Source organism: Lethenteron reissneri, chromosome 69 (genome assembly GCF_015708825.2).
Source record: "Lethenteron reissneri isolate LAM-NWPU_2019-01 chromosome 69, ASM1570882v1, whole genome shotgun sequence".
NCBI classification, from domain to species: domain Eukaryota; kingdom Metazoa; phylum Chordata; class Hyperoartia; order Petromyzontiformes; family Petromyzontidae; genus Lethenteron; species Lethenteron reissneri.
This window is the reverse complement of record NC_083847.1, coordinates 6,766,942-6,783,946: the sequence shown is the minus strand read 5'-3', so window position 1 is coordinate 6,783,946 and position 17,005 is coordinate 6,766,942. Positions and strand designations below refer to the sequence as shown.

Genomic DNA, 17,005 nt, shown 5'->3' with positions numbered 1-17,005 from the left:
TTCACCTGAAGACGGAAGCTTGTGTTGCCTCCGAAACGTCGTGATTTTATTGTTTTTATTTTTTATAAATTTTAATTTCATTTTTTACCTACATGGTGACTTTACCGAAAGAACTAAGAGTATCAAGGAGATCGTTGGCCGAGTCGTCTTTTGCGAGCGACGTCGTTGTTGTTTTTGATGATCTTCAGCGTAGTTGAACGTTGGTGCTGCGGCGTTTCTGGACGGGACGTAGCTCCCCTGGGATGTACCGCAGGTGACGATGCAGGCGGCAACGATTGGACAAGTGGAGAATTCGGCGTGGACGTGACGGAGGACGCGGGGTCAGGGTAAAGTTGTACACAAATATGTAAATATTCATTTTTTTTTACTCTCAACCGAAAATTTTAATAACACGAATGTGTGGAAAATGTCGCCGGCAAACGTAACGAGTATTTAAGCAAAACCCGCGTCCGGTTCTTCTCGTTGGCGAGCTTTGCGTGCGCGTCACGGCGTCGTGCGAGCGCGTAGCCGAGTTTTCGCCGCGTTGGGTGCTAAACACACGTGACGCTTGAACATTAAACGCCGGCGTGGTCTTTAAACGCGGAGGCGACGTGGAACGTGAATCGTTTGAGCGATTGTGAAAACAGTGGGTTCCTAACCCTTTCTGGTAATAAACGCCAACACACGCACGGCCATTGCGAGGCATCATCAAGTCTGCTTTAACCGCACACAGGACTTGTGGCATAACGTTCTGATAAAACTGGTCGACAACAAACAAAAAATCTCCTAATCTCAACTTGTTACCTGTATAAAAGACACCTGTTCCCAGAAGCAATCAATCAATCAGTTTCCTAACTCTCCACCATGGCCAAGACCAAAGAGCTCTCCAAGGATGTCAGGGACAAGATTGTAGACCTACACCTATTTACGAATTGTCTCGGGTGTGGGCCAATCAACTTCAAGGACAGTGCATACATTATCAGAGTTGTGTTTTTTGTTTGCATTATGACTGCAGGTATTGTGGTCTATGCAAACATGACTCCTTGTAAAAAAGGTGTCAGGTTTGTTGCAAATCCCATTCTTAAAGGTATGAAGCCTGTTCCTAAGTCGGCGGTGGCGAGATGTTAACTACATCGCCCGGTATGCTGGAGGTCGTGGGTTCGATCCCGACGCCTGCTGCTGTATATTCGGAGTCTGCGTGTCTCTCTCTCTCTCTCTCTCCTCGTGGTCGCGTGGAATTTTCTCCGGGTCCTCCGTTTCTTTCCCTCCCGCCATGCGACTCGATCAACGGCAACAAAAACCCACACAGGGAGTGGCAATGGGAGGCGGCGTTTATCACAAACATCACACGAGCAGAGCTACTCCACACATCGCGGTTATAAGCGTTACTACCGTATACGCTAAATGACGACGATAAACAGGTCCCTGCGGGGTGGGCTGGTAGGAACGAACAAATGAATGGCTATAATAAAATGAAATGGCGGGGGTACGATACGAAGGGATAGTTTGAGGCCTAGTTCTAGGCTTTAGGCCTAGCTGTAGGCTTTAGGCCGCTGTGAGTTAAATTTAAATGTTTTAATTAAAAACTATCTCAGGGAATTATAAGGGAATGTTACACTTGTTTAGCCAGGAAAGCCTCACTGAGTCTAAAGGTTTTTGTAGGGTCCTGCCAAGTGTTTGCAGTAGGGGGCGATGTTGTTACACCTAATCGGACATCGGACGGACGGACGGACGATATAATCTATTGTAGGCTGGTTCACTTCGTTCCTACCAGTATAACGAGCTCCTCCAAGCAAAGCACAACAGGGCATGGCTGGTGGCTATTTCACAAAAAACTCTCACGACATCGCGAATAAGCAACTCCAGCCTGCGTTTCTCCCCCATCACGCCGAGGTGGTGGTGGTTGTTTTCAGAACGCGAATCCGATATCTGCAGCAACTACGATGAACGTTGCGTTAGGGAAGGCGTTTTTAAACGACACGGATTGGATCCAGAGATTGTAACGCGAGTAGGGAGAAGCGGTGGCATCGTCATCGCGAACACGCACGAGGCATCGGGATGCTGCTGGATACTTCTCGACGCGACCTACCCACGCGCCTCGGACATTGTTTGGCCTGCGTACGCATCTCACGTGTTATCGCGGACGATGCTTTGCTCCCTGTATTATAGATTATAACGCGACTTTTACATAACGCGCTGTTCTTTAGTAACGCAACAACCGCCCGGCTACAGGAGAACCAGACTGTACTTGGAAGATCCAAAGCAGCAATGGCCTGGCTCCGTCGTAGTGTAGTGTATAGTGTAGTGTGTTGTGTAGTATATAGTGTAGTATATAGTGTAGTGTATAGTAATGTATAGTAGTATACTGTGTAGTAGTGTATAGTGTAGTGTATAGTAGTGTATAGTAGGGTCGTGTATAGTAGTGTATAGTGTAGTGCATAGTATATAGTGGAGCGTATAGTAGTATACTGTGTAGTATTGTATAGTGTAGTGTACTGTGTAGTAGTGTATAGTGTAGTGTACTGTGTAGTATATAGTGTAGTGTATAGTAGTGTACTGTGTAGTGGTGTATAATGTAGTGGTGTATAATGTAGTGTATAGTGTGGTGTACAGTGTAGAGTGGTATATAGTGTACTGTGTAGTAGTGTACTGTGTAGTAGTGTATCGTAGTGTACTGTGTAGTAGTATACTGTGTAGTGTATCGTGTATAGTAGGGTAGTGTAGAGTAGTATATAGTGTAGTGTATAGTAGTGTACTGTGTAGTCGTGTATAGCGTAGTGTATCGTGGAGTGTATAGTAGGATAGTGTATAGTAGTATATTGTGTAGTGTATAGTAGTGTACTGTGTAGTAGTGTATAGTGTGTGTAGTAGTGTATAGTGTGTGTAGTAGTGTATAGCGTAGTGTATAGTAGTGTATTGTGTAGTAGTATATAGTGTAGTGTATAGTAGGGTAGTGTAGAGTAGTATATAGTGTAGTGTATAGTAGTATATAGTAGTATATAGTGTTGTGTATAGTGGAGTGTATAATAGGGTAGTGTATAGCAGTATATAGTATAGTGTATAGTGTAGTGTATAGTAGTATACTGTGTAGCAGTGTATAGCGTAGTGCATCAACATCATCATCCCAATCCACGGGCTGGGCACAGAGAGCCCTGCAGGTGTCCACTGCACATTCCGTCGTGTGTTCTGGTGGCCACGTCTGGCACCAATCTCTTGTGATGTCGTCGTCTAGACATTGTCTGTGAGCTCTTCATCTCTCTCCTGTTCCTTACAAACTTTTCCCGAACAACAACAACACTTTCAGAGACATCACAGATCGCGACGTTTCGATCACAACCCAGGCGGCCGTCATCAGGTGAGAACTGCTGAACTAGAGAGATCTTCCGTGGCACGAGGTTATAGATCACAAGAGATCATCAGGTACGAGCCGTACTACCCGGCTTTGCCCGGGACTTGGGTTCACCACGCCCGGCCGCCTTTGTCTCCCAAGTGGCGATGTTCACACACAACACACCAGTTACTTGTTTGATGCTGAGTCAACCTAGGAGAGGCCCAGGACCGGTTGAAATAATCGTCACCGGTGTTGGCCGTGAGCGGGAATCGAACTCGGGTCGCCGTGGTCGTAGCGCTGACCGCTACACCACCGCTCCCCACACAACAACAACAACCGCCATTCACCACTAAGCGGCGGTGGCATCACCACGCGCACACAGCCACGCGTAGCGATCGTCAACTTCTGCCCCCATTGCCGGCGGCGTGTCGTGGCGTTTACTCGCGGCCGGCTCCCAGCGCCGCTCCCAGCGCCGGCGCCGCTCCCAGCGCCCCCTCGCCCGCGTGCTTCCTGGCGTGCACCTTGAGGTACTCCCGCCGGGTGAAGCGCTTGCCGCAGTCGTCGCAGGCGTACGGCTTCTCTCCCGTGTGCGTGCGCCCGTGCACCTTGAGGTACTCGCTGCGGGAGAAGCGCTTTCCGCACTCGTCGCAAGCGTGCGGACGCTCGCCCGTGTGCGTGCGCCGGTGCTCCACCAGGTCGTAGCTCTGCGTGAATCCCCGGCCGCACTCGGCGCAGACATGAGGCCTCTCGCCCGAGTGCGTGCGGTAGTGCATCCGCAGCACGGAGCTCTTGGCGAAGCGCTTGCCGCACAGCTCGCAGGAGAAGGGGCGCTCCCCTGAGTGCGACCGCCGGTGCTTCTTGAGGTTGCTGTGGTGGGAGAAGGCCCTGCCGCACTCGGGGCAGGCGTGCGGACGCTCGCCCGTGTGCGTCCGCGAGTGGACCTCCAGGCCCGAGCGCTCGGCGAAGCGCTTGCCGCAGGCCGGGCAGGCGTGCGGACGCTCGCCGGTGTGGGTGCGCCCGTGCGCCGCCAGGCTCTGGCGGTAGGAGAAGCCCTTGCCGCACACGGGGCACACGTGCGGCTGCTCCCCCGAGTGCGTGACGGCGTGACGCGTCAGGCTGAACTTGCTCGAGAAGGACTTGCCACACTCGCCGCACTCGTGCGTCCTCGCGGCGACGCCGCCGACGACGCCGACGACGCCGCCGCCTCGCTTCCTCCCCCTCCTCCTCCGCTCGCCGTCGTCACCGTCGTCGTCGTCGCCTTCGCCGGTTTCCGTGAGACACAGAAATAGAAGGTGACGCCGGCGGTGGTTAACGTGCGCCGGGGGCGACGCGGATCGATCGGTTAGCGGGAGTGGCGCGGCGGTGGCTGCGGTCTTATTGGTTCTTTCGGTTAAAGTCGTCACGTAGAAGGGAAATAATAAAATAATAAAAATAAAACACAAGAAGCCCTTGCCGCAAACGGGGCACACGTGCGGCTGCTCCCCCGAGTGCGTGACGGCGTGACGCGACAGGCTGAAGTTCCAGACATACAGTACCCTGGCGTCTACAAACTAAGTTGCCTCTGTGGTAGCAGTTACATTGGAGAAACCAAACGACATGTCTCGGACCGCATCCGTGAACATAAAGCAGACTTGAAACACGGTAGGACAAACACCTCAGCCGTGGCAGATCACTGTTACAATTCAGTGGGCTCACATGACATTGACTTCTCCAAGACAGAGGTTCTCTGCAAGCCATCTGGCTACCATGAGAGATTCGTTCATGAGGCTATCCACATATACAAACACAGAGACAATTTCAACCGAGAAGATGGATTCTGGCTTAGCAATCATTGGAACCATTTCAGATCTTAACTGATTGTGTTCACGTTTGCGGTGACTTTCAGACCGCGTGCCACTCACTGCCATTGTATTCTCCGCAGGGAATGGATTCTTTGCTCCGCTGCAAGTTTCCTGCCACTACTCACCCATTATTTCGTTTGCTTCGTTGCTTCCTCTTAGTATCTTTCACACGACGGTCAATGGTACAGTGTATAATAACAAATAGTATAACATTTATATGCTTAATACAATGTACAAAGTAATATATAGTATCGTAATTGTATAGTCAATATACAGCAGTGTGATACACATTAGGGTGGGTAGAATAATACATAGTGTAATATTACAATGTATAAGGTATAGGGTGGTTTATAGCAATACAGTATATAATTTAAGGGAAAATGTCAAAACTGGGTGGTTTTTAACTTTTGCCGACAAAACTGGATCCCAAATGTCAAAACTGGGTGGTCTTGGAAAACGACAGGCAAAACAGGGTGGTGCTTTTTGATATGACAAAACTGGGTGATGTTCAATGTGGACAAATGTCAAAACTGGGTGAAGAAGGTGTACGATTTAATGTATCATTTTGTACACGTTTAGGTCCTTGCGTTATTCATCCATATGTCGCCACAGATTTAGAGCGTTCCAAATGATGTTTCTCGTGGCTCATGTTCCATACCTTGCACCACAAACTTCCCGTTTGCATACTGGCACAGTGTGCCAGCTCGCTTACTTGCCGTTTGTATACTGGCACAGTGTGCCAGCTCGCTACTACAGTGACACTTACTTGCCATATGTATACTGGCACAGTGTGCCAGCTTGCAACTACAGTAACACTTTCAGCTCGCGAACATACACGAACTTGCCATTTGTATACTGGTACAGTGTGCCAGCTTGCATGCTACACCTACTACAGTAGAACAACGGTAGATAGTGTTTGCGTCGAGAAGTATGGTGCTGCACACTTAGAACAAAACATGTTTGTTACATATATATAACTACTTCGACGGGCAAGAGCGTTTGTTGTGGCCCTTGGCGTGACAGAAGGAGCACCGCGTGAGGCCCAATGGGCCACCTTCGCCACGGTTGCGAATCCGACGCTTCTTCGGGCGGCCAGCCTTCTTCTGGCGAGGAGGTGGCATCATGGTGTTGTCGCGTTGCAGCTCCTCGGCAATGGGCAGCTCGATACCGGCAACCGAGGTCCATGTCGTGTTGATGGCAGAGACTTGGTAACACACCGCACATGCGTCGTAGAGCTCGGGCATCCGCCCAAACGCCATGAGGGCACGAATGTAGTGCCGACACGGCAAGCCCATCTGCTTCATGTACCCGCACGTGCACGACCGAGAGCTGAGATCGACTCGGCGCTTGGCAGAGGCGTAGGCGTCTGGATCCTTGACGTATGCACGCGTCGAGGTACTCTCGTAGACCTTGTACCTCGGGGCCAACGCCTGCTGAGCGTCGATGAGTCCTTGAGCGTACGGCGTAATGACACGCCCTTGAGCGGCCCACTTCTCGGCGTCGCTGCGGTGGGCAAAGGCCGTCGTCATCATGTCTTCCATGTGGTGCATGAGGAAGTGGAAGGGGTCCATCTCGCGAGCCGGCAGGGCCTCGCTGTTCGTGGACTCCACAAAGTTCGTCGTGCGCCAGCCGTACAATGGCGTCGTGTGCAGGTGCGGGTAGAGCGCCCACGTGTGGGGGTCGATCTTGTTGTAGTACGTGGCCGCCGCAGGCAGAGCTACGCCCAAGCAGCCCAAGGAGCTGCGGAACGCGGCCTCGGAGGCGCACCCTTGGGCATCGTAGATGATGCCTTGGAGGTCGGGCGTGAACGCGGAGCCGATGTTGTCCACGCCGTTGCAGATCAAATGCCGCGTGCAGTGGATGAGCATGAGGTCCTTCCAGTCGGAGGCTAGGATGCCCGTGCCACGATCGCAGAAGACCGGCGTGCCGTCGAGCTCGATGTCGTTGGTCGTGCAGCAGTTGAGAAACCAGTCGTAGGCCGCTGCCGTCTCGGACGGCACCAGCGCCACGGCGAGAAGGACGTTGCGGTTGTTGCCGTCGCGCCCAACGAGGACGAGCATGGTTCCATTGTAGGCGCGCGCCTTCATGTGCGACCCGTCGATGCCGACGACGCGTTGAAGACTTGGCTGCAACGAGCGTGCGATCGGGTTGCAGATGAACGCACCCCAGAAGATGCCCGCGTCTTCTCGCACACTGCAGATCGTCGCGTTGAGCTTGCCGAACGTCTCCACCAGCGAGTTGATGAACTCGAAGCCTGCATGGGCCGCACTCTCGTTCGCCGCGATGCACGTGTCCTTGGCGCGGTACATCATCCGGGTCGGGACAATGACGCGAGCAATGTCGGCGACCTGGGCAATGACAGTCGGTGCGGAGGTACGGGGGTTGGCGCGAAAGGCCGAACGGGCTGTCGTGTTCACCTCCACTTGGCGCTGCGTGATCTTGGCAGTGCCCGTGCAGCCGTGGTGATCCGTGCACAGCGCCGAGACGCGGAAGCCACGTCGTTCCCCCGTGAGCTTCGTCAGCTTCACCTTGAAGGAACAAGGTGTTGAACTAGAGCAGACGATGGCAACGTGCCGTCCGCCGCTTCGCTTGAGGTCAAGGACCGCGCGCTTGCCTTGTTGCAAAGCAAAGTCTTGGATGCCGTGGATGGCCTCGCGGCGCGTGGTAAAAGTCTTCTTGGGGTGGAGGGTTGCCATTCGAATGTGAGCCGCTCCTCCACCTGTTTCGTGAAAAATGCTTGTGAAAAATCACGTTTCTACGTCTACTTTCAATTTTTCACGAGACAATATGTCTATTTTCATTGCCAGCAATTTGATTTTTCACACAATATTTCCGCCAATCACCGTAACGGTGGGCCAAAGGATTGACCAATCAACGAGATGCGCATTCGTTGGTTTGTTCCGCACCATTGGGACCATGGTCAGGAGCGTCAAGCAGGCTGGTCCATCTCCCAAGGACGTCGCCTTTGTCTCTGTGCTTGGTCGTTTGGCGGGCTATGGTCGAATGCATGGCAACAATCCAAAAGTTTGGTATTGACGCGAGTCACTAGTCTAGGTCATCACGCAAGGTGGCAGTGCGCCCGCCTGGTTGCAAGCCCAGCTCTGAGCTCACTTCCGAGTCCGAGCCGTAGCTTGAAATGTTGGTCGTTGGGGTGCTGGCACACTGTGCCAGCATACAAATATCAAGTGTGTGTAGTTATATGGTGCTGGCACACTGTGCCAGCATACTAATACCAAGTGTTTAGATTAATGGGGTGCTGGCACAGTGTGCCAGTATACAAATACCAAGTGTTTGGATGAATGGGGTGCTGGCACACTGTGCTAGTATACAATTATCAAGTGTATTTGACAAATGTCAAAACTGGGTGCACCCTGAGTGTCCAAAACTCAAGTTTTTGGCCACCCAGGGTGCACCCAGTTTTGACATTTGGGATCCAGTTTTGTCGGCAAAAGTAAAAAACCACCCAGTTTTGACCTTTTTCCAATAATACATAGTGTTATATTACAATGTATAAGGTGGTTATTAGCAATACAGTATATAATTTAATGTTGGGTTTGTCTATGGCAGTATATAGTACGGTGTAGACTCGTGTGATGTAAGAGAATAAAGTTTAGATGGAAGCATATTATATATTTTTTTACGACGTAGAATTGTAATGTATTACTTACTGTTAGTAACTCAGCTTATTGTAGAGTATATTTAGTATACTGATGATACTATGTAGTTTATACTTTAATTGTTTACGTGGTGGTTTTAGTTACTGCAGCTACATACTATTAACACTCCTTCCCTTTATTAATGCTACCCCTATCCCCTCCCTTGTATGATGCTAATCCTGCATAATGCACGGGCATGAGAAGTACTATTCACATACCTGCATTTCCCATATCCCCCTCCCTTTGATGCTGCTAATCCTGCATAATGCACGGGCATAAGTAGTACTAATCACATACCTGCATTTCCCATAAATATGCTAAATTCCTCTTGATATGCTAATTATTTTGTCGAAGCGCCCTTTTCCCCCCTTCCAACCCAGCTTATATACATGCTCCAAGCATGGTGGTGTTTCATTCAGACGCTGTCTCCCCGACAGACCTGGTTTTCACCTGAGGACGGCTGCTTGCGTTGTGGCAGAAACGTCATGAGAATTGTTTTATTATGTTTTATTATTATTATTTTATTATTTCCCTTCTACGTGAATTTACCGAAAGAACCAAGAAGATGAATCCCTGCAGTCACGAAAGCTTTAAATCGAAATTTAATAGTTTAGTTCAGTAGTGAGAGTGAGTCAATCAATGGGACTCACCATGACCCATGCCGCCCTCCTCCTCCTCCTCGAGTTCCACCTCGATGAAGTTGCGGTCTACGCTCTCCGTGTCTCCTCTCTCCTCCGGCCTCTCCACTTTGACGAGGCTCAGATCGGGACCTGCAGCTCGGGGGCAGGGGAGGGGGATTGTGAGCGGTGGATCAGCGTCTGGGATGCTGCTGCTGCTGCTGCTGTTGCTACTGCTGCTGCTACTGCTGCTGCTACTGCTGCTGCTGGTACTGCTGCTGCTACTGCTACTGCTGTTGCTGCTACTGCTGTTGCTGGTACTACTACTGCTGCTACTGCTGCTACTGCTACTGCTGTTGCTGGTACTACTACTGCTACTGCTGCTACTGCTGCTGCTGCTACTGCTGTTGCTGGTACTACTGCTGCTGCTGCTGCTACTGCTGCTGCTGCTGTTGTTGCTGCTACTGCTGTTGTTGCTGCTGCTACTGCTGCTGCTACTGCTGCTGCTGGTACTGCTACTACTGCTGCTGCTACTGCTGCTGCTGCTACTACTGCTGCTGCTGCTACTACTGCTACTACTACTACTGCTGCTACTACTACTACTGCTGCTGCTACTGCTGCTGCTCCTACTGCTGCTGGTACTGCTGCTGCTGGTGGAAGGCGCTTCATAGAAAAGAGGTTGTTGTTGTTTTTAAACCCTCAACCGCCACGGCAGATGGAACCGGTCGAATGGAGTTGACACCCAGACAGACAGAGACCTACAGACACCCATAGACACCCAGACCCATAGAGACCCATAGAGACCCATAGAGACCCACAGACACCCAGACCCATAGAGACCCATAGAGACCCACAGACACACAGACCCACAGAGACCCAGAGACCCACAGACACCCAGACCCACAGAGACCCACAGACACCCAGACCCACAGAGACCCACAGACACCCAGACCCATAGAGACCCACAGAGACCCAGACCCACAGACACCCACAGACACCCAGACCCACAGAGACCCACAGACACCCAGACCCACAGAGACCCACAGACACCCAGAGACACAGAGACCCACAGACACCCAGACCCACAGACACCCACAGACACCCAGACCCATAGAGACCCACAGACACACAGAGACCCACACACACCCAGACCTACAGAGACCCACAGACACCCAGACCCACAGAGACCCACAGACACCCAGACCCACAGACACCCAGACCCATAGAGACCCACAGAGACCCACACACACCCAGACCCACAGAGACCCACAGACACCCAGACCCACAGACACCCAGACCCACAGAGACCCACAGACACCCAGACCCACAGAGACCCACAGACACCCAGACCCATAGAGACCCACAGACACCCAGACCCACAGAGACCCACAGACACCCAGACCCATAGAGACCCACAGACACCCAGACATACAGAAAGTGACGATGGCGGCGGTGATGATGGCGACACCGACACCACTCACTGCATTCGACGCCTTCCCTGTCGCCCATCGCCGCAGGGCACGTACCGTCCCAGCGACCGAGTCTGCGTTCCCGTTTGACGGACTCCATCTGCGGAGATGCGGAGATGGAGGAACAGCGGTAACGGGGGGCGGGCAGGTGAATAAAAATGTTTTTGTTTTTTTCTTCTTGGTTATTTCGGTAAAGTCATCACGTGGAAGGGAAATAATGAAATAATAAAAATAAAACATAATAAAATAATTCTAACGACGTTTCGGCCACAAGGCAAGCAGCCTTCCTCAGGTGAAGAACAGGTCTGTCGAGAAGTCATTCAGACTCTGTCTCTCGACAGACCTGTTCTTCACCTGAGGTCGACTGCTTGCGTTGTGGCCGAAACGTCGTGAGAATTATTGTATAATGTTTTATTTTTATTATTTTATTATTTCCCTTCTACGTGACTTTACCGAAAGAACCAAGAAGATGAATCCCTGCAGTCACGGAAGAAGCTTTAAATCGAAATGTTTTTGTTATTTTACCGGCTAAGGCCCCTCCACTGACCTGTCACGTGGCTCTTCCCAGAAGCGACCTGGCGTGGTGGCTTATCGCGTGGAAATGTGTCGCAGCCAAACACCTCTCTAAACCAGTGGTCCTTAACCTGTCGGGATCGAGCCCACGACCTCCTGCACACCAGGCGAGGTAGTTAACATCTCCTAGCCACCGTGATGATGATGATGATGATGAGAGAGAGACGCAGACTCCAAATCGACAGCATCAGGCGTCGTCAGGGTCGGGATCGAACCCACGACCTCCTGCACACCAGGCGAGGTAGTTAACATCTCCCAGCCACCGTGATGATGATGAGAGAGAGACACAGACTTCAAATACACAGCAGGCGTCAGGGTCGGGATCGAACCCACGACCTCCTGTACACCAGGCGAAGTAGTTAACATCTCCCAGCCACCGTGATGATGATGATGAGAGAGAGAGACGCAGACTCCAAATCTACAGCATCAGGCGTCGTCAGGGTCGGGATCGAACCCACGACCTCCTGCACACCAGGCGAGGTAGTCGACAGCTTTTCTTAGAGCCTAGTCTCCATTGGTGTTGGACCAGATGACGCCAAAAGGTGTACAACTCAAAAACAGCGCACTATCAGAGTATTAAGAGCTCGGGGTAAGCATTTACACTGAGACCTCCTTTACCAGTGGCAAAATATAGTAATAGGTGGACCAATCAACTTCAAGGACAGTGCATATCATTATCATAATCAGAGTTGTTTGTTTTTGTTTGCATTTCGACTGCTTGTGTTGTGGTTATTGCAAACATGATGCCTTGTATAAAGGTGTCAGTTTTTGTACCAGTTGAAAGGGTAAAAACCTATTAATATATTTTGCCACTGGTAAAGGAGATGTCTCATAGTGTAAATGTTTACCAAAAGAACCAAAGAGACAATCGAGATTTGAAGTTTTTAACCAAAGAGACGTGAACTCGTGCGGGAGGCTAAAAGGACGTCCGTTTTGCATGCGACAGTGGCCAGCGAACGACTCCATCTGGGCCGACCGCCCACCAACACGAAGCCCTCGAACTGATTTGGGAGCAGACGGGTCAGGGACACCACCAATATCAGGAAGAACAACCCAGAGGCCAGGCCTACTGATCGGTATCATAGGCCTTGACCAGGTCAACACAGCAGAGGTGTGAGGTCCTGTTGGAATCCCCGACACCTCTGCTGTAGCAGACGGACAGAGAATGGAGCGTTGGAACACGGGAAAAGTTCTTGGGGGTCGGAGATCGGATCACCGTTCTTTTCCTTAAGGATGGTGATGGGTGAGGTGTTGCAAGTTACTTATTGTGATGGAATTAAATAGATTCACTCATTCACCCGCTCACTCACCCACTCATTCACTCACTACCCACTCACCACTAACTCACTCTACCACTCAGTCACTCACCACTAACTCACTCTACCACTCACTCACTCACCATTCACTCACCACCCACCAACCCACTCACCACTAACTCACCACCCACTCACCCACTCACCACCCACTCACCACCCACTCACCACTCACTCACCACTCACTCACCCACCACTCACCACCCACCCACCACTCACTCACCCACCCACTCACCCACTCACCACTCACTCACCACTCACTCACTCACCCACCCACCCACTCACCACTCACCCACTCACCACCCACCCACTCACTCACCACCCACTACTCACTCACTCACCACTCACTCACCACCACCCACTCACCACTCACTCACCACTCACCACCCACTACTCACTCACTCACCACTCACTCACCACTCACTCACCCACTCACCACTCACTCACCCACCACTCACCCACTCACCACTCACCCACCCACTCACCACTCACTCACCACCCACTCACCCACTCACCCACCCACTCACCCACTCACCACCCACTCACCCACTCACCCACCCCCCACTCACCCACCCACTCACCCACTCACCACTCACTCACCCACCCCCCACTCACTCACCCACTCACCCGGCTCTGTCAAGGCGCCTCCACCTCAAGATGGAGGGATTGAAACGCGCCGAGCGACAAGATGCATGCCAAGACGTCTCGAGTCTACACCGTGATGCAGGCCAAGACGTCTTGATGGGAGCCAAGACGTCTTGATGGGGGCCAAGACGTCTCATGTCTACACCGTGATGGGGGCCAAGACGTCTTGATGGGGGTCAAGACGTCTTGATGCAGGCCAAGACGTCTTGATGGGAGCCAAGACGTCTCAAGTCTACACCGTGATGCAGGCCAAGACGTCTTGATGGGAGCCAAGACGTCTTGATGGGGGCCAAGACGTCTCATGTCTACACCGTGATGGGGGCCAAGACGTCTTGATGGGGGTCAAGACGTCTTGATGCAGGCCAAGACGTCTTGATGGGAGCCAAGACGTCTCAAGTCTACACCGTGATGCATGCCAAGACGTCTTGATGGGGGCCAAGACGTCTTGATGCATGCCAAGACGTCTTGATGCAGGCCAAGACGTCTTGATGGGAGCCAAGACGTCTCAAGTCTACACCGTGATGCATGCCAAGACGTCTTGATGGGGGCCAAGACGTCTTGATGGGGGCCAAGACGTCTTGATGGGGGCCAAGACGTCTTGATGGGGGTCAAGACGTCTCAAGTCTACACCGTGATGAATGCCAAGACGTCTTGATGCAGGCCAAGACGTCTTGATGGGGGCCAAGACGTCTTGATGCAGGCCAAGACGTCTTGAGTCTACACCGTGATGCTGGTCAAGCCGCACCGTCAGGCGGGTGACACCACGGCCGACTGAACTCACCACGATCCACAATCATCATCGCCTTCGACCCCTCCACGACCCAACGAGATGGCCGCGCGTACAAACGCACGCACAGGCGGGTTCATGAAGACGACGACGAAGACGTCTTCTTTGTTCATATTCTTAGGTTTTTTTCGGTAAAGTCACGTAGAAGGAAAATAAAAAAATAATAACATTTTGTTTTATTTTTATTATTTTCCTTCTACGTGACTTTACCGAAAGAACCAAGAAGATGAACACCAGTGGCTTCTTTAGTAGATCACCACCAGTGGCTTTAGGAGAACATCACCTTCTTAGGTTTTTTCGGTAAAGTCACGTAGGTAAAAAAATTAAAATTAATAAAAATAAAATAAAAATCACGACGTTTCGGAGGCAACACAAGCTTCCGTCTTCAGGTGGAACCGTCACAGCCACGACAGCCGTATCAAGTAAATGAGAAATTACAAGAGCTACCACTCCGTTTATATAATGGTTGAGGGGGGAAGGGCCAAGTACGGCACACTTTTTATTAATATGGTAAGGTGAGGCTTGAGACTAAGAATAGACTGCATAACAAATGACTGAGCCTTTGTTATGGAGAGGTACGGTTTGTGGCTAACGCCTAGCCTACATGACAAATGCTGCAAATGAGACCGAGCCTCTGCCATTCTTGGTTCTTTCGGTAAAGTCACGTAGAAGGGAAATAATAAAATAATTAAAATAAAACATTATAAAATACAATTCTCACGACGTTTCGCAAAAACGATATGCAAATTCTTTTGTCAAGGCGCTCTCCCCCCCCCTCCAACCCAGCTTAAATAGACGCTCCAAGCCTGGTGGTGTTTCATTCAGACGCTGTCTTCTCGACAGACCTGTTCTTCACCTGAGGACGGCTGCTTGCGTTGTGGCCGAAACGTCGTGAGAATTATTTTATGTTTTATTTTATTATTTCCCTTCTACGTGACTTTACCGAAAGAACCAAGAAGATGACATTAATTGGTTCCAGACACAAGACATTTTTCACTATAAAGCATTTCTACACGAAGTTTACAGTAATTACATGCATTAAATCATACAAAAAAACAAGAAACAGTAAATAAATGGAATAAATAAATAGAATAAATGAACATTGAACTTCACTTTACCTGTAGTAAGGAGAGTTGTTGGCTTGAGTGGAAGGTGGTGAGGAGGTGGTGGTGGTGGTTTTATTGTCTGTAAGGGGAGTCCGCTTTGTCTGGGCAAGCGTCGTGCACGCTGTCCATACAGTAGTAGTATAGTGTCATACAGTAGTAGTGTAGTGTATAGTGTAGTGTATAGCGTAGTGTATAGTGTGGTGTACAGTAGTAGTATAGTGTAGTGTACAGTAGTATAGTGTAGTGTATAGTGTAGTGTCGTGTATAGTAGTATAGTGTAGTTTATAGTGTAGTGTATAGTAGTAGTATAGTGTAGTATATAGTGTAGTGTATAGTGTAGTGTATAGTGCTGTGTTTAGTGTATAGTAGTATAGCGTAGTGTATAGTAGTAGTATATTGTATAGTGTAGTGTATAGTATAGTGTATTGTAGTAGTATAGTGTAGTATATAGTGTAGTGTATAGTATAGTGTATAGTGCTGTGTTTAGTGTATAGTAGTATAGCGTAGTGTATAGTAGTAGTATATTGTATAGTGTAGTGTATAGTGTAGTGTATAGTGTAGTGTATAGTAGTGTATAGTGTAGTGTATAGTGTAGTGTCGTGTATAGTAGTAGTATAGTGTAGTGTATAGTAGTAGTATAGTGTAGTATATAGTGTAGTGTATAGTGTAGTGTATAGTGTAGTGTATAATGCTGTGTTTAGTGTATAGTAGTAGTATAGCGTAGTGTATAGTAGTAGTATATTGTATAGTGTAGTGTATAGTAGTGTATAGTGTAGTGTATAGTAGTGTATAGTGTAGTGTATAGTGTAGTGTATAGTGTAGTGTATAGTAGTGTATAGTGTAGTGTATAGCATAGTGCATCAACACCATCCCAATCCATGGCTGCGCAGAGAGCCCTGTCGGTGCCCACTCCGCATTTGGTAATTTTGTTGTTTCCACTTCCCTCTTGGCCACGTGTCTCTGGCACCAATCTCTTGTGATGTCGTCGTCTAGCCATTCCCCGTGAGCTCTTTCTCTCTTTACAATCCCTTCCAAACTTTCCCCGAACAACAACAACAACACTCCATTGGTACCTCATTTGCCAGTGTGCCACGAATGGCATCCATCGCTCTTTCCCAGTACGTTTGGTGATTGTGGATCTCCCCATCTCAGACATATTGTTGTTGGGAACCGTTCTTCTACTTCCCGTCCAAACTTTCCTGCCGACTTTGACCCTTCACCAACACCCTGGAACATCTCAGTCTTTTCCCTACTCTGCATGATTTTAATGTTGCCCGCGTTAGATCTTGCTTCGTCGAATCGAATGCTTTCTGGAAACGTATTAAACCAGTTGTAAACCATTCTAGATTTGAAGCTTTCGTGACTGCAAAGATTCATATTCTTGGGTTTTTTCGGTAAAGTCACGTAGGTAAAAAATAAAACATGACGTTTCGGAGGCAACACAAGCCTCCGTCTTCAAGTGGAACCGTCACAGCACGATTGCTGTATCAAGTAAATAAATACGGGGTCGGATCTCTTGGAATTTCTCATTTACTTGTTACAGTTGTAAACCAGCCTATTATCTTTGCTTTCTCTGCTTTAAGCCTTAACATCAATATTTGCTGTACTGTGTCCCTACCTTTCCTAAACTGTGTTGCTAGCTTTCCTAAACCGTGCCTGTTCATCCACCAAACGATCCTCAGTCTGCG

At 49.8% G+C, this 17,005-nt stretch overlaps 2 protein-coding genes across 4 annotated transcripts in view; both read right to left on the bottom strand.

The window, feature by feature from the left end:
- Positions 1-347: 347 nt before the first annotated feature.
- Positions 348-17,005, bottom strand: part of LOC133360668 (uncharacterized) — a 32,816-nt gene continuing 16,158 nt past the window's right edge. Inside the window, 3 exon segments of the mRNA XM_061579460.1 lie at positions 348-4,846; positions 6,133-7,870; positions 9,458-9,577. Coding sequence (XP_061435444.1) covers positions 3,748-4,846; positions 6,133-7,870; positions 9,458-9,577 — 2,957 coding nt within the window. The 3' untranslated portion in view covers positions 348-3,747.
- LOC133360476 (uncharacterized) lies at positions 4,714-13,517 on the bottom strand. 3 transcript variants are annotated; one of them, XM_061579223.1, is made up of 5 exons: positions 13,399-13,517; positions 11,441-11,562; positions 10,906-10,993; positions 9,458-9,577; positions 4,714-7,870 (listed from the first exon to the last, which is right to left on the bottom strand). In XM_061579223.1, the coding sequence occupies exons 3-5, from the start codon at positions 10,991-10,993 to the stop codon at positions 6,129-6,131; spliced, it is 1,950 nt and encodes a 649-aa protein (XP_061435207.1). In that variant the 5' UTR covers positions 11,441-11,562; positions 13,399-13,517; the 3' UTR covers positions 4,714-6,128. The 3 variants fall into 3 exon arrangements, with proteins under 3 accessions (XP_061435207.1, XP_061435206.1, XP_061435209.1); XM_061579222.1 differs by having other exon boundaries at positions 13,407-13,514; XM_061579225.1 differs by lacking the exon at positions 11,441-11,562 and having other exon boundaries at positions 13,407-13,448.